This window comes from Hylobates moloch, unplaced genomic scaffold (genome assembly GCF_009828535.3).
Source record: "Hylobates moloch isolate HMO894 unplaced genomic scaffold, HMol_V3 SCAFFOLD_10, whole genome shotgun sequence".
Classification (NCBI taxonomy): domain Eukaryota; kingdom Metazoa; phylum Chordata; class Mammalia; order Primates; family Hylobatidae; genus Hylobates; species Hylobates moloch.
This window is the reverse complement of record NW_026652285.1, coordinates 16,520,379-16,542,204: the sequence shown is the minus strand read 5'-3', so window position 1 is coordinate 16,542,204 and position 21,826 is coordinate 16,520,379. Positions and strand designations below refer to the sequence as shown.

The 21,826-nt window shown below is 38.8% G+C and overlaps 1 protein-coding gene across 2 annotated transcripts in view; it reads left to right on the top strand.

The window, feature by feature from the left end:
- Positions 1-21,826, top strand: part of TAOK1 (TAO kinase 1) — a 169,266-nt gene that overhangs the window by 96,525 nt on the left and 50,915 nt on the right. For both annotated transcript variants that reach the window (XM_032163138.2, XM_058445982.1), the window contains exons 7-12: positions 246-359; positions 2,057-2,148; positions 9,994-10,087; positions 12,451-12,532; positions 16,245-16,412; positions 19,032-19,235. In XM_032163138.2, the coding sequence (XP_032019029.1) occupies positions 246-359; positions 2,057-2,148; positions 9,994-10,087; positions 12,451-12,532; positions 16,245-16,412; positions 19,032-19,235 (754 nt within the window). The remainder of the gene's footprint in view (positions 1-245; positions 360-2,056; positions 2,149-9,993; positions 10,088-12,450; positions 12,533-16,244; positions 16,413-19,031; positions 19,236-21,826) is intronic.

Sequence of the window (21,826 nt, the reverse complement as noted above, 5' to 3'; positions counted from 1 at the left end):
TTTTTTTTTACTGCTGTTTGTCTTCTCTTTTAGAAAATTATTACTATGTGTTTATTTGAATTCTGTAGTTTTTTGTTTTCTAATTTGAATATTAATTCTCATTATCCCAATTGTGAGATTACCCCAGCACTTAATTATTTTGATTTCTCCTTCTCTATCCTATGAATTCTTGTTTTATTTTTATCATTTTAAACATAATCTAATGAGGGAAAAGTTAAGTAATTTTCTGTATTCCCTAAACCTAGAGATATCAAAGCAGGAAATATCCTTCTGACAGAACCAGGCCAGGTGAAACTTGCTGACTTTGGATCTGCTTCCATGGCATCACCTGCCAATTCCTTTGTGGGAACGCCATATTGGTAAGAATAGTTAAAGCAGTCAGCAGCCGTTTTAAGTGTCTGTCTATGTTTAACATGAAATACAAATGAAGTGTAAGGTAAAGTACTGTCAGGAATGTTAAAGTTGGCCAGGTGCAATGGCTCACACCTGTAATCCCAGAACTTTGGGAGGCCAAGGCAGACAGATCACTTGAGGTCAGGAGTTTGAGACCAGCCTGGCCAACATGGTGAAACCCCATCTCTACCAAAAAATACAAAAATTAGCCAGGCGTGGTGGTGCACGCCTGTAGTCCCAGCTACTTGAGAGGCTGAGGTGGGAGAATCACTTGAACACAGGAGGCAGAGGTTGCAGTGAGCCGAGATTGTGCCACTGTACTCCAGCCTGGGCGACAGAGTGAGACCCTGTCTCTCAAAAAAAAAAAAAAAAAGATTAAAAATTTTAAAAAAGAATGTAGGACACTAATTGAAGACTTGAATTAGTGATTAGTGCTTCATTTACAAATAAGATGCCCATAGATTGATAATTGTGTGATTGAGTTGTAAGCTGCCCTAGCCACTTTTATCATGGAGCACCATTTTTATTTGAAAGAAAGACACAAACAAACTATGATTATTCAGTCTTGGTTATTGTGGCAGGTAATTTTCTTTAATAAATGACATGAGCTTATAACTTCAAGGAAAACAACTGACAATACTTGTTGCCAATAGTAAAATTCAATCTTTTAAGCAAAAATTAGACTTTTTTTTTTTTTTTGAGACGGAGTCTTGCTCTCTCGCCCAGGTTGGAGTGCAGTGGTGTGATCTCGGCTCACTGCAACCTCCGCCTCTTAGGTTCAAGCGATTCTCCTGCCTCAGCCTCCTGAGTAGCTGGGATTACAGACAGCAGCCACCACGCCCAGCTAATTTTTGTATTTTTAGTAGAGATGGGGTTTCACCATGTTTCTCAGGCTTCGGGAACTTCTGACCTCGTGGTCTGTCCGCCTTAGCCTCCCAAAGTGCTGGGATTACAGGTGTGAACCACTGCTCCTGGCCAAAAAATAGACTTTTGTAATGGGATCCTGAGACCAAAATATTTGAGAACCACTGGCCTAAAGGATATGAAATATTATAATCTGCAAACTTGAGCAGAGGCAGAATATAATTCTGCCTTGGGAGCCTCTTTCTTTTGGGGTGGCTGTTACATGATAATGACGGATAGTGAGAATAAATCTCACACTATAGGCCAGGTGCGGTGGCTCACACCTGTAATCCCAGCACTTCGGGAGGCCAAGGCGGGCAGATCACCAGGTCAGGAGATCGAGACCATCCTGGCTAACATGGTGAAACTCCGTCTCTACTAAAAAATACAAAAAATTAGCCGGGTGTGCTGGCAGGCACCCGTAGTCCCAGCTACTCGGGAGGCTGAGGCAGGAGAATGGCGTGAACCCGGGAGGTGGAGCTTGCAGTGAGCCGAGATGGCGCCACTGCACTCCAGCCTGGGTGACAGAGCGAGACTCCATCTCAGAAAAATAAATAAATAAATCTCATACTATATATGCATTGCTAAATATTTACCTCACAACCTGTAATGCACTTAGTTCCCGTTATAAAAATTCTTATGTCCAGATATATTGGCTAGAATTCAAACCCGTGATCTCCATGTAGATGACTGTTACATTCTCAAAGAATAGTATACTTTTTAAAAAAAATCTGTAATTTAAATGAACGTTTTGTTCTAGGATGGCCCCAGAAGTAATTTTAGCCATGGATGAAGGACAATATGATGGTAAAGTAGATGTGTGGTCTCTTGGAATAACATGTATTGAACTAGGTAAGCATTGTTCTTCATTACTATGGATTAAGTTTTGATCAATGTTTTACCTCAATTTCTGTACCAATCTATAAAAATTATAGATTTTTATCTTAAATGTCACTTTATGAGGGGGGCAATACATTTATTAAGGTTTTCACTTTGGTAAGTTTTATTTATATGAGAGTTACCTATATTATATTTACTCTGTTCCATTATATCTAAAATAATTTTCCTCTGTGGTTTTAAGTTTGAGGAATCTATGTCTAACATTAATGAGTATTTGTTAAACACCTAGAATATGTTTATGGTTACCAGATTTACCAGCTATAGAAGATCTGTAAGGCATTCATAACTAGCTGGGGTAGTTACTACTTTTTTTTTTAATTTTTAATTAGGGATGAAATTAGATGTCAGACTGTCATACCTACGTACCATTTTGTAACAGTTTGAGATATATATATATATATATATTTTTTTTTTTTTTTTTTTTTTTTAGACGGTAAGGCTGACTTTATTCAACAGGGGCCATGATCCATAGGTATATGGATCACTGTAGCAGGGTCTTGCAATGAGAGAGAGAGATTGGACTCAATTTCCTGTAGCAGTTTGATTTTAAGCACACATTTTGTTAAGTTGCTCATAAATGGAACTGTGCTAAAAACAGTGGACCATCATAACTTATGTGAGCCAATAAACTGTCACTGTAATTGAAGATGCTGGCCATCTTCTTGCTCTGGATTTCCCAACAGAGGTCTACCAGTCCAATAGTCTTTTCCTTTTTATCTTCTTATAAGAGCATTGCATTAAATTTTACTTATTTATTTATTTTTGAGACATGATCTTGCTCTGTCACCCAGGCTGGGGTACAGTGGTGCAATCTCAGCTCACTCTAACCTCTGCTTCCTGGGATCAAGCAATCCTCCCACCTCAGCCTCCCGCGTAGCTGGGACTGCAGGCATACACCACCACACCAGGCTAATTTTTATATTTTTAGCAGAGACAGGGTTTTGCCATGTTGCCCAGGCTGGTCTTGAACTCCTGGGCTCAAGCTGTCCTCCTGCCTCAGCCTCCCACAGTGGGGGGGATTTCAAGCATGAGCCACAGCGCTTATCTAAACCATTCTAAATGGAGTGACTAAGGATGGAAAATAATACATTAAAAGTAAAATCTATTGATAATTTTGATTAATCATTATCTACTCGAGTTTGTCAGTAGTTTTCTAAAATAAGTATAGGGAAAATGAGGTAAAATGAAGGTAAAATCTTGCTTATTATTGCACAGTAGATTAAAGTTACGATTTCTATTACAACCAGACTACCTTGCAGTCCAGTTTTTTTTTCCTAAAATGTAATCTTTAAGTATTTTCACTTTTATTGGAATTCCTCTGTTAACTACTCCCTTCAAGCTCCACATCCTGCTGTTTGTTTTATAGTTTAACAACATCAACAAACAGAGATTTGGAGATTACCATGTCATACTTGTGATTTCTTTGTCTTAATTTGAAGTTTGCAAAACTATTTCTTCCATTTGAAAGTACCTTTAGGTGTCCTAAACTCTAATCTCTATTCTTTTACCTATGATTCTTTTTCCTACCCATAGATCCTAATTAATTTCTTAAGAAGCCTGGGTATACATGTAGAGAAGCTGGTTAATGTACTCTTTGCCCATGGGGTCCTTTTACATTCTTAATGCTGGCTGATGCATACATGTGCCCCTCAGTGATAGTGAAATTGCATTAATGGACCTGTTAGATTTCATTGGTATATTTTAGGATTTATTTGATTAGAAGATATTTGTTGGCTCATTGTTGTGCTTAGAACAAAATCTACCTAAACTTTGTAGTTTCTGTGAAATGGCTTCTTCTTTCTAGCTTCTTTTTATTCTACTTCATAAAAGAGTTCCTTCACAATAGAAGTTTTTATACTTAAAGCAACTTTAGATGTGACTGCCTTTAAATAATTTTACATGGGAGAAATATTTGAAATAATTTCTTAGAATTTTAGGCATTCATTTAGTATCTTCACTTTTGTAATCTTTCATAATAACTTTAAACATTTTACTTACAAATGTTTTGAATATTTTGAAGTGCTAAGTCAGGAACTATATTTTAAGCCTGATTATGGTTCTAGGTGAAAGGTCTAAAGTAGCACAGGCCAGGAAAACTTTCTGCAATGAAGGAAGTGTTCTGTAGCTATGGCTTTTCAGCTAAAGGAGTGAATTTTCTAAAATTTTATTTAAATACGTTTGCATTTAAATAGTCACATGTGGCTAGTTAGCTACCCTTTTAGATAACGCAGGTCTAGAGGTATGATTTTCATTTTTTTTCTTTTCTTTCTTTTTTTGCGGGGTGGGAGGGAGACAGAGTCTCGCTCTGTTGTCCAGGCTGGAGTGTAGTGGCACAATCTTGGCTCACTGCAACCTCCACCTCCTGGGTTCAAGGGATTCTCCTGCCTCAGCCTCCCAAGTAGCTGGGACTACAGGCACCTGCCACCACGCCTAGCTAATTTTTTTATTTTTAGTAGAGGTAGGTTTTCACCATGTTGGCCAGGCTGGTCTCCAACTCCTCACTTCAGGTGATCCACCCACCTCAGCCTCCCAAAGTGCCGGGTTTACAGATGTGAGGTATGATTCTCAGTGCAAATCCAATACAGTCTTGGGACACATATTTATTATAATATGCTTTTCTACTTTGGAAGAGTTAAGGATAGCAAATTAAAGCAAACTATTTTCTTACAGTATAGGTAATAGAAAAAATTTATATCAATTTTACCATTATTGGTCTTGATAAACATAGTTGTGAATAGATATGACTGTTCCTTGCTTTAGTGTCACAAAGGTTGAAATTACTTGGTTATGTCTTAATACCAACAAACCTTATAATACATAATATTTCATGAGTGGGTTTGTTTACATGTTTCTTTATAGTTAATCTGATGAAAGTTCTTTGTTGTTATTCAAGCTGCATGATTATATAATCTTTATAAAAATATAATTTACCATTTTTAATTACATAAATATATGTTTAGGGTATAAAATTATAGAAATACAAAATTAGTGAATAGAAAATAAATTATGCATAGTTCTACTCTCAGCTGGATACAGTGGCTTACATCTGTAATCCTAGCACTTTGGGAGGCCAAGGCCGAAGGATTGCTTAAAGCCAGGAGTTTGAGACCAGCCTGGGCAGCATAGCAAGACCTTGTCTCTACCAAAAACAAGACAAATTAGCTGGGCATGGTAGCCTCACACCTGTAGTCCCAGCTACTTGGGAGGCTGAGGTGGGAGGACCCCCCTTTAGCCCAGGAGTTTGAGGCTGCAGTGAGCTATAATTACGCTGCTACACTTCAGCCTGGGTGACAGAGTGAGACCCTTTCTAAACAAACAAATTAATTAAAATAAAACAGGAAACAAAAGTACACAGTCATTTTTCCCATTGAGAGGAATAAATGAAAATAGTAAAATTTGAACCCATTTATCTCGCCCTTTGGTGATTACTCTTCTGTATAAGTATATATAATTTGAACTCTTTCTCTGAAAATTTTATTATTGGACATTGTTTCTGAGATTTACTTTCTAGACCATTCAGTTTTTCTATCTCAGTTTCATCTAATTTCCTCATGAGTTTTGGAGGTATTAATTTTACAGAAGCAATCCAAATTTATGGGTAGAGACATTTTAGAAACATGCACAAAATAATAAGAAATAGTATCTCTAACTTAAAATAAATTTGGTTTAAAATTAAGTGGTGGCTTATGCCTCTAATTGCAGCACTTTAGTAGGCCAAGGTGGGAAGATCATTTGGGCCCAGGAGTTGGAGACCAGCTTGGGCAATATGGAGAAACCCCGTCTCTACAAAAAATACAAAAAAAAGGCCGGGCGCAGTGGCTCGTGCTTGTAATCCCAGCACTTTGGGAGGCCGAGGCGGGCGGATCATGAGGTCAGGAGATCGAGACCATGGTGAAACCCCGTCTCTACTAAAAATACAGAAAATTAGCCGGGCGTGGTGGCGGGCGCCTGTAGTCCCAGCTACTCGGAGAGGCTGAGGCAGGAGAATGGCGTGAACCCGGGAGGCGGAGCTTGCAGTGAGCCAAGATCGCGCCGCTGCACTCCAGCCTGGGCGACAGAGCGAGACTCCGCCTCAAAAAAAAAAAAAAAAAAAATTAATTTGGCACAGTGGCATGCACCTATAGCCCCAGCTGCTTGGGGGCTGAGGTGAGAGGATCACTTGAGCCCAGGAGGTCAAGGTTGCAGTGAGCTAAGATCGCGCTACTGCACTCCAGCCTGGGTGATAGACCAAGACTTTATCTCAAAAAAAGAAAAAAAGTTTAGTAGTAGCTTATAAAAATTTGAGATAAAATATATTTGGCCGGGTGCAGTGGCTTATGCCTGGAATCCCAGCACTTTGGGAGGCCAAGCCTGGCAAATCACTTGAGGTCAGGAGTTTTAGACCAGCCTGGCCAACATAGTGAAACCTCATCTATACTAAAACCGCAAAAATTAGCTGGGCGTGGCAGCGCATCCCGGTAATCCCAGCTACTTGGGAGACTGAGGCAGGAGAATCTCTTGAACTGGGTAGGCGGAGGCTGCAGTGAGCCGAGATCGTGCCACTTCACTTTGATCTGGGTGACAGAGTGAGGTCTGACTCAAGAAAAAAAACGTTATTTGAATTTATGAGAGTCTAACACATTGTAAATTTGGTGAATCTCTTCTGTGATTTTTAGCCAAGTTTAATGTTCTTTGATAAAATTGAGAGATTTTTAATTTAATAGTGAATGACAAAATTAAAAAGATATGTTCTAGTTTGATACAGGTTTGATATATTGATGGTATACCATTTAAAAGGCTTAGTGACCAAGAGGTGAAGTGGAATGGGGATTCAGAATTTGAACAGAGAAAGGAGGGCATCTGCTTAAAGAGAGAGAAGATGGTCACAAAGATGGGATATTGGTTACATAGGAGGAATTTATCAGATAGAAAAATATATTAAAGGCCAGTTGTGGTGGCTCATGCCTGTAATCCCAGCACTTTGGGAGGCCAAGGCGGGCAGATCACCTGAGGTCAGGAGTTCAAGACCAGCCTGGTCAACATGGTGAAACCCCGTCTCTACTAAAAAACAAAAATTAGCCGGGCATGGTGGTCCATGCCTGTAGTCCCAGCTCAGGAGGCTGAGTCAGGAGAATTGCTTGAACCTGGGAGGCACAGGTTGCAGTGAGCCGAGATTGTGCCACTGCACTCCAGCCTGGGCAACAGAGCGAGGCTCTGTCTCCCAAAAAAAAAAAAAAGTGTTAAGGATAATGAGAGCAGGGTTTCTCTCATTGTCAGAGGACTTTACAAATATGGAAAGAGAAAGCTAGAAATAAACATTATGGTGTTGGATTGGAATTTGAGATATTGTAGTAAATTTATTGTTTTCAAATATAAGTATTTTATATACATCATATATTTGTACACATATGTGTATAAATGTATTATGGACATGTATAGATTCCCAACTCTGTTCATTGAGCGTGTCTGAGAGCAGTGACACCCCAGTAGCAGTAAGCACACCTAGCACAACAGCCCCTTGGAGAAATGATTGATCCAGGGTCTGGGCTAGAGAAAGCACAAGATGAAGCTAGGACATCTTAGTGTACCAGAAAGCAAGAAAGTAACCAAATAATAATGGGGCCATGTCCAAAAGACACAAGCCAGCTTAAAAAGTTTCTGCTGTTCAAATATGGGATAATTTGAACATCAAAATAAAGGATATAACTTATTAAATAAAATAAAAATCTATGACTCCATACAATAAATAAATGAAAGAATAAAGTTGAAAGTTTCATGAGAAGCAGAATATTTATGTAGATTCAGACTACCATCTTACAAAATGCTTATTAATTACAAAGGAGGAAAGAGAAACTTTATCATGAAGAAGACTGGCAGACATGGGCCTTAACCAAGTGATCAAAGTGAATACCATCAGTAACAGAACTTCTCAAAATCATGTGCTGCCTCATAGGATATAAATTATAGCATTACCTCTGTGATACTCCTGCCAAAGGTATTTAGCCTAACTCTAATAATAGGAAATGTCAGAAAACCTCAAACTGAGGAACATTCAAGAGTCCTGTATATCTCAGTATCTTCAGAGGATTGGTTCCAGAACCCCCTCAGATAACAAAATGTGCAGATGCTTCAGTCTCCTATAAAACGGTGTAGTTTTTGCATATAACCTATGCATATCCTCCCATATATTTTGAATAATCTCTAGATTACTTATAATACCTAATACAATATAAATGCCATGTAAGTAGCTGTCTTAAAAATTTGTGTTTTTGGCTGGGCGCAGTGGCTCACACCTGTAATCCCAGCACTTTGGGAGGCTAAGACGGGCGGATCACCCAAGGTTGGGAGTTTGAGACCAGCCTGATCAACGTGGAGAAACCCCGTCTCTACTAAAAATACAAAATTAACCAGGCATGGCAGCGCACTCCTGTAATCCCAGGTTCTCGGGAGGCTGAGACAGGAGAGAATCGGGAGGCTGAGACAGGAGAGAATCGCTTGGATCGGGGAGGCAGAGGTAGTGGTGAGCCAAGATCGTGCCATTGCACTCCAGGCTGGGCAACAAGAGTGAAACCACATCTCAAAAAAAAAAAAAAAAATTGTTAATTTTTTAATTGTTAAAAAATTTTTGTTGGTTTTTTTTCGCCAAATATTTTCAGTCTATAGTTGAAATATTTCAGTTGGTTGGTTCAGTCTGTGGACGCAGAACCTACAGATACAGAAGGGCGACCATACTTCAGTTTGTCAAAGTCGTGAATTCAACTTTTACCTTAAAAACTAAAACAAAGAGCAAATTAAACACAAAATAAGCGGAAGGTAGAGGATAATAAAGATCAAAGCAGAAATCAGTTGAATAGAAAACTGAAAAACAATAGAGAAAATCAGTGAAACCAAAAACTAGTACTCCGAGATCAATAAAATTGTTAAACCTCTAGCCAGACTAATCACAAAGAAAATGAGAGAAGACACAAATTTCCAATATCAGGAGTAAGAGATTATAATCACTACAGATTTTACAGATATTAAAAGAGTAATGGGGAAATATGAACAATTTTATGTCAGTAAGTTTGACAACTTGGATAAAATGAACAAATTCCTTGAAGACTGCCAATACTTAAAGCTCATTATTGCTACACAGGATATTATTGGGACATTTGAATGAAACTCGAATGTAGTTTGGGGATTAGATGGTAGTCTTATATCACTATTAAATGGCCTGATTTAATGGCTATATTATGGTTCTTTAGGAAAATGTTCTTCTTTATAGGAAACATACACTCAAGTATATATTAAGGATGGTGAGGCTTCAGGTCAGCAATTTATTCTCAATTGATTCACTTAAAAAAGTTCTTGGAGGCTGGGTGCAGTGGCTCACACCTATAATCCCAGCACTTTGGGAGGCCGAGTTGGGAGGATCACTTGAGCTCAAGAGTTCAAGACCATCTTGGGCAACATGGTGAAACCCCATCTCTACAGAAAATACAAAACTTAATTGGGCATGGTGGTGCACACCTATGGTCCCAGCTACTCGGGAGGCTGAGGTGGGAGGATTGCTTGAGCACGGGAGGTCAAGGCTGTAGTGAGCCGAGATTGTGCCACTGCACTCCAGCCTGGGTGACAGAGCGAGACCCTATCTCAGGAAAAAAAAAAAAAAAACAGAAAAGAGAAAAAAAAGCTCTTTGAACTCTACTTGCAATTTTTTGTGTAAGTTTAAGGTTGTTTCAAAATAAAATCATTTTAAAAAAAGAAAAAGAAAAACATGCCCAGGACTTGAGTACCCCTGGAACCTATTTTAACAGGAATGTTTCCTTTCTTTTACAGCGGAAAGGAAGCCTCCTTTATTTAATATGAATGCAATGAGTGCCTTATATCACATAGCCCAAAATGAATCCCCTACACTACAGTCTAATGAATGGTGAGTATTGTTAATATATATATTGCTCAATGTTGAATAAATGAAATGCTTTTTCATAATCTGTTATCAAAGTCATTTAATTTCAATTAGGTAAAATGTATCACCTTATAAGATATTAAAATAGATGTATTTTACCCTTTTAAATATATTTATTCTTTATCATGTTTCCATTTCATAGTATACGTATAACTGAGTTCAGAAAAGGATGGATGATGTCACATGAGTGCAAAAAGTATTCATTTTATAAGAATTTGTATTTTACTTTAAATTTAGGAATACCTAATGCTAATTAAATAATAAATAGTCTTTAAGCATTAATATTTTATAACTAAAATATATCTATTATTACAACCTATAGTGATACTTGATTGGAGGATGGTTTATAATTTATATGATGTAGGCCGGGCACGGTGGCTCACGCCTGTAATCCCAGCACTTTGGGAGGCCGAGACGGGCGGATCACGAGGTCAGGAGATCGAGACCATCCTGGCTAACACGGTGAAACCCCGTCTCTACTAAAAATACAAAAAAAAATTAGCCGGGCGCGCTGGCAGGCGCCTGTAGTCCCAGCTACTCGGGAGGCTGAGGCAGGAGAATGGCGTGAACCCGGAAGGCGGAGCTTGCAGTGAGCCGAGATCGCACCACTGCACTCCAGCCTGGGCGACAGAGCAAGACTCCGCCTCAAAAAAAAAAAAAAAAATTTATATGATATAAAAATATAAGTAAAATGATTTGACTTTATCAAAATTACCGGGTAATTAAAATTTTGGGATCACTCTACTTATAATATTTGTTACTCAGTTTTGTCTGATATTCCTTCCAGGACTTCCTTGATTCGATAAAATTTAGTTCATTCATGTAAAGAGGTTTACGGACAACAGATTGACAATTTTAGAAAACTAGGATTTTTGTCAACAGTATAAAACTGTAGTAGAAAATTAACTCCTCAGGTGTACCTAGCATTCGATAAATTCTAGGGGGATATCTAGCATATTTAATAAATATTTTGAAATTCACAGATATATAAATTAGGGGTACTTAATTATTTAAAGAGTACATAATTATGGCACATTCATATAAGTTTTTGCCACTTAAGAATGTGCCATATAACTCTACTAAACTAATAATACTAAAACTCTGTGCCAAAAGATTCTTTCTATATAACTCTACTTTGTGTTTAGAATTATATAGAACAAATCTTTTGACACTGAGTTTATTGTTATGGTATGGTTTAGTACATTTTGTGCTGCTGTAACAGAGTATCAGAGGCTGGGTAATTTATAAAGAACAGAAATTTATTCCTCACTTTCTGGAGGCTGGGAAGTCCAGGACCAAGGCACTGGCAGGTTAGGACCTGGTCCTCCTGCTTACAAGATAGTGCCTTTAACTCGCATCCTTTGGAGGGGAGAAGCATTGTGTCCTCACATGGCAGAGAGCAGGAGAGAGAGAACCCTCTCCCACAAGCCCTTTTTATAGCAGAATTAATCCATTCATGACCTGAACAACTCCCATTAGGCCCCACCTCCCAACACTGTTGCACTGGAGATTAAGTTTCAACATCAGTTTTGGAGAAACAAAAACATTAAAACCATAGTTGATACATATAAGTAATAAATATATTGAACACAGACTGTCTTTACACTGTGTTTGAGACTTGGGGATTTATAAAAGAATTCTTGCCTACGAGGAACTTAAAATCTTATTTGAATATTGGAGACAAACATTGATGGAGTAATTATTTACTGCCTTACTGAACTCTTGTCAATAACACTATATAATAATGTATTACGGACTTCTAACGTTTTTAAAAATATCTTAATTGGTTTTCTATGTTTAATGGAAGTCTTATCCATTTGCTCAGGGGCACCAAATACTCAGGTATAAAAACACTCTCTCCAGAGCAGCTGGAGTGATATTCTGAAACATCCTATATAGAAGACGATCCAAGGGGCAAATAAGAAAGAGCTTATTATAAGAAAGAGCTTATTATAAGAAAGGCTTAGCAAAAAGGAAAAGAAAGGGAAATAGAAAGGAATGTTATCTTGGGTTTGAATGCAAAAAAAAAAAAAAGTAGATAGGCTTCCCTCATTTTGCCTCAATATAGTAATATGAGTTGTGATATTTAAATATATAGGAGCAGGATTTTAAAGTAATCTGTGTGAATTTATCTTTGGAAAATGGTGAACATTCATTGGTTGCTTTAGATAGATCTTCATAGACTTATATGAAACTATATAGTCTCTGCTTTTTTTTAATCATTCCCTTTCCATTTCCCCTCGCACCATTAGGCATGTGCCTTGATTTGTGGATGTATTTTTAAAGGAAATAGCAATGTGTTCACTTGATACTTTCCTTTACAATAGGTCTGATTATTTTCGAAACTTTGTAGATTCTTGCCTCCAGAAAATCCCTCAAGATCGACCTACGTCAGAGGAACTTTTAAAGGTCAGTTCTATTATAGTTTATTTGTTTATTTTATTTTAAGACAAGGCCTCACTTTGTCACCCAGGCTGGAGTGCAGTGGCACAATCACGTCTCCTGCAGCCTTGACCTCCCAGGCTCAAGTGATCCTCCCACCTCAGCCTCCCAAGTAGCCAGGACTACAGACACACGCCACTAAACCCAGCTAATTTTTGTATTTTTGTTAGAAGTAGGGCTTTGCCACATTGCCCAGGCTGATATCGAACTCCTGGGCTCAAGCGATCCACCTGCCTCAGCCTCTCAAGGGCTTGGATTACAGGCGTGAGCCACCAGTTCCATTATACTTGAAATTTATTCTTACTCCAAAGAAATGATTGTAAAGAATGTGTTTTATTATTTGACTCTGAATTAGTATTAAGTATACTAGTTTTTAATAAAATACTAGTTTTTTATACTGTTCTTTCTGATAACTTTTCTTGATACTAAATTTTTGTATTTCATTTTTCAAATTGATTAGCTGCTCTTACCGTGTCTAAATAGAATATATAGTTAAGTATTCAAATAACTCAATACTTAATATGTGCAAGAATATAATCATGAGTTATAAATTTTAATTCATGTGGAACAATGTCTTATTTCAAAGTTGATAAAACATACTTTAGCCAGGCGCGGTGGCTCACGCCTGTAATCCCAGCACTTTGGGAGGCTGAGGCAGGCGGATCATGAGGTCAAGAGTTCGAGACCATCCTGCCAACATGGTGAAACCCCCGTCTCTACTGAAAATACAAAAACTAGCTGGGTGTGGTGGCACACGCCTGTAGTCCCAGCTACTCAGGAGGCTGAGGCAAGAGAATCGCTTGAACCCGGGAGGCGGAGGTAGTGGTGAGCCACGATTGCACCATTGCACTCCAGCCTGGGCAACAAGGGTGAAACCCCTTCTCCAAAAAAAAAATAAATAAATACATATAAGGTTTTATGTTTTTGGATAAAACGATATTGTAAATAGTAGGCCGGACACGGTGGCCCACGCCTGTAGCCCCAGCTCTTTGGGAGGCCGAGGCGGGCGGATCAGTTGAGGTCAGCAGTTTGAGACCAGCCTGGCCAAAATGGTGAAACCCTGTCTTTACTAATAATATAAAAATTAGCCGGGTGTGGTGGTGGACTCGTGTAGTCCCAAATACTCAGGAGGTGGAGGCACAAAAATCGCTTGAACCCCAGGAGGCGGAGGTTGCAATGAGCCAAGATCACGCCACTGTACTCTAGCCTGGGCGATAGAGTGAGACTGTGTCTCCAAAAAAAAGAAAGAAAGAAGAAGACAATATTGTAAATAGTGGTACACATCAAACTAAAGAAAAAGGAAGAATGGCCGGGCGCGGTGGCTCACTCCTGTAATCCCAGCACTTTGGGAGGCTTAGGCGGGTGGATCACCTGAGGTTGGGAGTTTGAGATCAGCCTGACCAACATGGAGAAACCCTGTTTCTATGCTAAAAATAGAAAATTAGCCGGATGTGGGGGCGCATGCCTGTAATCCCAGCTACTCAGGAGGCTGAGGCGGGAGAATCGCTTGAACCCAGGAGGCAGAGGTTGTGGTGAGCTGAGATCGCACCATTTCACTCCAGCCTGGGCAATAAGAGGAAGCTCCATCTCGAAAAAAAAAAAAAAAAAAAAAAAAAAAAAAGAAGAAGAATGTGACTAGCTTCTTACATTTGCCAAATAGAAGCAAAAGAAGCCTTTCTAACTCATGTAGTAGTAACCCAGCCCACTAGTATTTGGTGATTAGATCCTAAGTCTGCATATATTAATAGTATTCATTTGCCTGGCCCCTAGTATATATTATCACAGCCCTATTTGAAATGATAGGAAATATTTATCATGAGCTTCTTATCGTTTGGACTAATTACATTTCTGTTGCAGTCTATCATAAAGAAAAAAACTAATAAAAAATTTTAATGTATGAAGCTATTTATCATGGAATTAAAAATTAGAAATAGCTGCCCCAAATTAGAGTAATGGTTAAGTGATTTGGGTACAAACATTTGATGAAATATTCTACAGGCATTATGTTTATGAGTTTGAAATAATAATAATTATTATTTTTTTGTTTTTGAGACAGAGTCTTGCTCTGTCACCCAGGCTGGAGTGCAGTTACATGATCTCAGCTCACTGCAACCTCTGCCTCTCAGGTTCAAGTGATTCTTGTGCCTCAGCCGCCCGAGTAGCTGGGATTACAGGCCTATGCCTCCACGTCTTGCTAATTTTTTATATTTTTAGGGTTTCACTGTTGGCCAGGCTGGTCTTGAACTCCTGGCCTCAAGTGATCTGCCTGCCTTGGCCTCCCAAAATGCTGTGATAACAGGTATGAGCCACTGTGCCCAGCTAAAATAATAATACTTATGACTGTGAAAATTGAATAAAATATTGTATAGAGGCTGGGCACAGTGGTGTAATTCCAGTGCTTTGGGAGGCCAAGGTGGGAGGGTCACTTGAGGCCAGGAGTTTAACTCTTACCCCCCGCCCCCCAAAAAATAAAATTAAATTAACTGGACATGGTGGTGCACACCTGTAGTCCTAGCTGCTTGAGAGGCTGAGGTGGGAGGATTGCTTGAACCCAGGAGTTTGAGGTTACAGTGGGCTACGATTCATAGTTACAACTCTTTGCATAAAAAAGAAATAAATTTGAGCTAACAAAGGAGGTAAAAGTTGTCTTAAGAATTCAAGGATAGCCGGGTGCAGTGGCTCACGCCTGTAATCCCAGCACTTTGGGAGGCCGAGGCGGGCGGACCACGAGGTGAGGAGATCGAGACCATCCTGGCTAACACGGTAAAACCCTGACTCTACTAAAAATACCAAAAATTAGCCGGGTGTGGTGGTGGGCGCCTGTAGTCCCAGCTACTCGGGAGGCTGAGGCAGGAGAATGGTGTGAACCCGGGAGGCAGAGGTTGCAGTGAGCTGAAATCGCGCTACTACACTCCAGCCTGAGCAACAGAGCAAGACTCTGTCTCAAAAAAAAAAAAAAAAAAAAGAATTCAAGGATATTTTGTGGAACTCAAGGGATGGCAGAATATGTCTTTCTGGAATTTACATGCTAACTATGTATCTACAAAACATTTTATACATAGAAAATTTCTGAAAAGAAGTATATTACAATGTAACTGTGATCATCATAATGGTGGAATTGTTTTTTCTACTTTTTGTATTTGATAAAGTGAAATTATATTAAATGCTAGTGATAAAAAACAGTAATAATTTAATGGCTTTTAATCTGTGTTAGTATTTTATAAAGCATATTGTTCACGCAGCATGTAAAGGAACCCAATATCTAATATCTAAATTCATCTTTCATAATTTGCCATCATTAAATACATTCCTGTTGAAACAAATATGACTCAGAACTGAACATGTCTTTTGTGTGAAATCATCAGTTCTTAGAATATGTAAACCTTGAGAGCTCTGATTGGACTTAATTCTTAGTGTTTAGACCCTTCAGTTATTTTAACTCTGCATTTTTAGTTGGCCAACAAAAATACTATGTTCAAAATAAAGAAAAAGAGTAGTTATGTATGCACAGAGTATATGTATGTAAATGATAATTTTATAAATAGAAGAAATTTAACAGAATTATGTAGCTATAGATTGTATGCATTATCTATCATAGGATATTATCTCTAGGGTCTGAGAAGGAGTACCTTGTTACTAATTGAAAAAAAATCAACCTTTTATCTTCTACCCTATCTAGCACATATTTGTTCTTCGGGAGCGCCCTGAAACCGTGTTAATAGATCTCATTCAGAGGACAAAGGATGCAGTAAGAGAGCTGGACAATCTGCAGTATCGAAAGATGAAGAAACTCCTTTTCCAGGAGGCACATAACGGACCAGCAGTAGAAGCACAGGAAGAAGAAGAGGTAATAGATTAAAAAATGACTCCAATATTGAATTTTCACTATTGGTTTCTTTCCATATGCAGCTTGCCCTGCCATAATTTACCTTATATACCAAGGATTTCCAGGTTGTATTTTCTTAACACTGGTCCTATAAAATCCCAGTTAGGAATTTAAAAAGGTCCTTTTTTCTTGGAGAAATAAGAAAAATTAAAAAAAAAATTTTTTAAATCTTTAATCATGTTAGATTGCATGCTCTAAATCCAACCCCTTTATGGTACACAATGTCATAATGAAGGTTCTGAGAAGTCCTTTGTTAAAGAAACTTGTTCACCTTTGTTTAATCTAGTCCTTCTCTAATTTCTTGACCACCGAAACTGTTTTTTTTGTTGTTGTTGTTTTTTTTTTTTTTGAGACAGAGTTTTGCTCTTGTTGACCAGATTGGAGTGCAATGACATGATCTCGGCTCACTGCAACCTCCACCTCCCTGGTTCAAGCGATTCTCCTGCCTCAGCCTCCCGAGTAGCTGGGATTATAGGCACGCACCACCACACCTGACTAATTTTTATTTTATTTTATTTTTTGTGTTTTTAGTAGAGACGGGGTTTCACCACATTGGCCAGGCTGGTCTTGAACTCCTGACCTCAGGTGGCCCACCCGCCTTGGCCTCCCAAAGTGCTGGGATTACAGGCATGGGCCACTGTGCCCAGCCTGAGCCCTTTTTTGACTGATTGTCCAGTTCCATGTGATGTGCTTTTGGAAGTTCTTGAAATTACAGAATGTGAAGGTTGAGTGTACTCTCTCAGAAGTCATGAGAAAGTAGGCATTCTACTGTGTCACCCAAAGAAACTTGATTTCATTCCATCTACACTGTTCTTTTTTTTTTTTTTTTTTTTTTTTTTTTTTTTTTTTTTTTTTTTTTTTAGACAGGGTCTTGCTCTGTAGCCCAGTTTGGAGTACAGTGGCGCGATCTTGGCTCACTGCAATCTCCACCTCCCGGGTTCAAGCGATTCTCTCCCTTCAGCCTCTCAAATAGCTGGGACTACAGGTGCGCCACCACGCCCAACTAATTTTTTGTATTTTTAGTAGAGACGGGGTTTCGCTATGTTGGCCAGGGTGTTCTCCATCTCCTGGCCTCAAGTGATTCATCTGCCTCAGCCTCCCAAAGTGCTAGGATTACAGGTGTCAGCCACCGCGCATGGCCTACACTGTTCTAAAATACTCATTTTACAGATACCAAAAGCAAGGCTCAGAATAAATTAAGTTGCTCACTGTAGGTAAAGGAACATGGGTTCAAATTCATACCTCTTTACTCTCAAGGCCAAGTTCTGTGTTGCCTCTTAGGGAAAATGGAAATACAGATTTGCTATAGAAGTATTACAGAACTTCCTCATGAAGAAATATACATAGAAAGTATATTATGTGTAAAGCTATTTTTTCCCTCTAAATATTTTGTTTCTTCTTTGCCCCGTCAGAATTCATAAAATTTTATTCTTTTCTGTTGCTTTCTGTCGAGAGAGACCACTTTGTATTCTGAAACCATGTGCAATAGTTTCTTTTCACTTTTTAATATCACTAAATAAATAATGAACTGTCAAATATAAGACTATAAACTTACAATTTTTGGTTTGGGGATTATTTTTAGTTCTTAATGATAGTCACTAGAAAATTAGGATGATTTCAGATATGTGAAATATTTTAATAAAGTGAAATTAATAAAATTCTATGTAGTTAAATTGTTAACAACATCTGTGTTAGGCTAGGGATGTAAGAAAAGTCCCTATTTACATATGTGTCTGTGTTTATTAAATTCTGCATATCTTAAAGAATTCTGGTATGGTAAGACTACTGTAATGTTAGTGCCCAGATTCTACAGCTGCCTGTTTACATCAGAAAAACATTCTTATGATTATGATTTGAAATAATATAATATGTAATTGTTAGTTTACACTAGAAGAGGTAGGAATTAATGTTAAATTATTTGGTGGTAAAAAGATAATCTAGAGTTCCCCAAAAACCTATTGAAATACAAAAAAAAAAAAAAAAAAGAAAGAAAGACAAGAAAGGTAATCTAAAGACTATGTTTCCCAGAAGAAAGAAGAATCTACTTATGAAAGGCTGATTTAATAAAGAAGAATAACAACTACAATGAAGTTTCTAGTACTTTATTTTTTTTTTAAATGCTCCTTCTGGAGCAGGGCTACCCCATAGGCACTGTGCCCGGAATAGCCAGTGCTTTTTTTTTTTTTTTAAAGGAGAGATTTGTATTAACCAAGAATTATTGAGAAATGAGCAGGATCTCTATATATACCCCATGAGATGTATTGTAGAAATGGTTATTTTAAAATATCAAGCAATTTACATAGAATATCTTACTTTGAAAATCACCCAAAACTGATCAGCTGACTTTGTTTTAGACAGTTGGTTGAATTTTTTTGTGATTTACTTGTTGGTCATTTTTGTTTTTCAATAAACTAACAGTTGATAAACTTCCTGGTCTTGGAAAATAAAAGCAATTTCTCGTGATAGACCAACTTTCTGAGACTGTCTGCCAAGTGGTATGTTAGGTGCTTATAATCAAGAATTCAGAAAAGAGATATATATATAAATATTTGAACTGAACTGAATGTCCTTTTCTCTTAGGAACAAGATCATGGTGTTGGCCGGACAGGAACAGTTAATAGTGTTGGAAGTAATCAATCCATTCCCAGCATGTCCATCAGTGCCAGCAGCCAAAGCAGTAGTGTTAACAGTCTTCCAGATGTCTCAGATGACAAGAGTGAGCTAGACATGATGGAGGGAGACCACACAGTGATGTCTAACAGTTCTGTTATCCATTTAAAACCTGTAAGTATTTGGATTTCAATGAAAAAAATTCAATGTTGGTAAACTGTTTTCTTCATCTATTACTTTAAGAGAAGGAAGAAGGAAGATAAGGAAGTTTCCCGAAGTTTGGAACATGGCTTGGCGCAGTGGCTCATGCCTGTAATCCCAGCACTTTGGGAGGCCGAGGCGGGCGGATCACTTGAGGCCAGGAGTTCAAGACCAGCCTGGCCAACATGGTGAAACCCTGTCTCTACTAAAAATACAAAAATTAGCCAGGCATGGTGGCACGTGCCTGTACTCCCATAGACCCAGCTACTTGGGAGGTTGAGGTGGGAGAATCGCTTGAACCTGGGAGGTGGAGGTTGCAGTGAGCCAAGATTGCACCACTGCAGTCCAGCCTGGGCGACAGAGTGAGACCCTATCTCAAAAAAAAAAAAAGAAGTTTGGAACATTTTTGTAATGGAAAAAGCCTTGTTAACTCCTAACCTGTTATCTCCATTTGGAAAATTCATGTTTTGAGAATACAAAAAGAATGTGGAACTATTTCAAAATATTAGAAGAAAAAGTACAGAAACTTCATATTATTTGACATTATTTACATGAAAAATAAAATACTAAAAAATAGGAAGGATACACATAAAATTCATGATAATGGTTGCCTTTGGGGAGTGAGAAATGGTTAGGATGAGTGATGATCAAAAGTGAATTTTATGTTATCCATAATGTTTATATCTTTTTTTTTTTTTGAGACAGAGTCTCACTCTGTCACCCAGGCTGGAGTGCAGTGGCCACAATCTTGGCCCACTGCAACCTCCACCTCTCAGGTTCAAGCGATCCTCCTGCTTCAGCCTCCTAAGTAGCTGGAATTACAGGTGCGTGCCACCCTGCCTGGCTAATTTTTGCATTCTTAGTAGAGATGAGGTTTCACCATGTGGGCCAGGTTGGTCTCAAAACCTGACCTCAGTTGATCCACCTGCCTCAGCCTCCCAAAGTGCTGGGATTACAGGTGTGAGCCACTGCACCAAGACGTTTATATCTTTTTTTTTTTTTGAGACGGAGTTTTGCTCTTGTTGCCCAGTCTGGAGTGCAGTGGCGCGATCTTGGCTCACTGCAACCTCTGCCTCCTGGGTTCAAGCACTTCTCATTCCTCAGCCTCCTGAGTAGCTGGGATTACAGGTGCGCGCCACCACGCCCAGCTAATTTTTTGTATTTTTAGTAGAGAAGAGGTTTTATCATGTTGGCCAGGCTGGTCTTGAACTCCCAACCTCAAGTGATCACCTGCATCAGCCTCCCAAAGTACAGGGATTACAGGCGCATGCCACTGCACCCAGCCTATATCTTAAAAATAAAGCTGAATGTAATTGTAGAAAACTATAGATTCTGGGTTTAGGAAATGTGGGTGTTTGCTGCATTACTCTTTACCCTTTTGAATATAAAATGTTAAATCTTCTGAAAAATACTGGAAAGTCAGGTAACTCCTTTTAACAATTAACAGGAATGCTAAGGCTGGGAGTGGAGGCCCACCCCTGTAATTCCAGCATTTGGGGAAGCTGAGGCAGGCAGATTACTTGAGCCTGGAGTTGGAGAACAGCCTGGGCAACATGGTGAAACCCTGTCTCTACAAAAAATTTAAAAATTAGCTTGGCATGGTAGTACATGCTTCTAATCTCAGCTACTCAGGAGGCTAAGGTGGTAGGTTCACTTGAACCCAGGAGGTAGAGGTTTTCAGTGAGCCAAGATTGTACCACTGCACCTCAGCCTGGGTGACAGAGTGAGACTGTGTCTCAAAAAACAAACAAAAATAGGAATGCTTCCTTTTTCACTTCACAGCTTGTGTTATTATCTAAAAGTAATAGGTACAATGGCTAAAAGATGGAAACAACCCAAATTATTCATCAACGGATGTATTAACAAATTGTGGTTTATAGGCCAGGTGTGGTGGCTTGCGCCTGTAATCCCAGCACTTTGGGAGGCCGAGGTGGGTGGATCATGAGGTCAAGAGATTGAGACCATCCTGGCCAACATGGTGAAACACTGTCTCTACTAAAAATACAAAAATTTTAGCCAGGCGTGGTGGCACACACCTGTAATCCCAGCTACTCAGGAGTCTGAGACAGAAGAATCGCTTGAACCCAGGAGGCAGAGGTTGCAGTGAGCCGAGATCATGCCACTGCACTCCAGCCTGGCGACAGAATGAGACTGTGTCTCAAAAAAAAAAAAAATTGTGGTTTTTACATCCAGTAGAATATTATTCAGCTATAAAGAGGAATGAAGTTCTAATACATGCTGCCATATGGATGAATCTTGAAAACATGTTAAGTGATAAAAGCCTAGACACAAAAGGACAAATATTGTATAATTAAACTTCTATAAAATATCTAAAATAGGCAAATTCATAGTGACAGAAAGTAGGTTAGGAGTTACCAGAGACTGGGTGGAGGTCAAAATAGAGAGTTATTGCTAACGGATGCAGAGTTTTTGTTTGGGTTGATGAAAAAGTTTTGGAAGTAATAGGTGATAGCTGTACAACATTGAGAGTATAATTAATACCACTTAAGAATGGTTAAAATGGGCTGGGCACTGTGGCTCATTCCTATAATCCCAGCACTTGG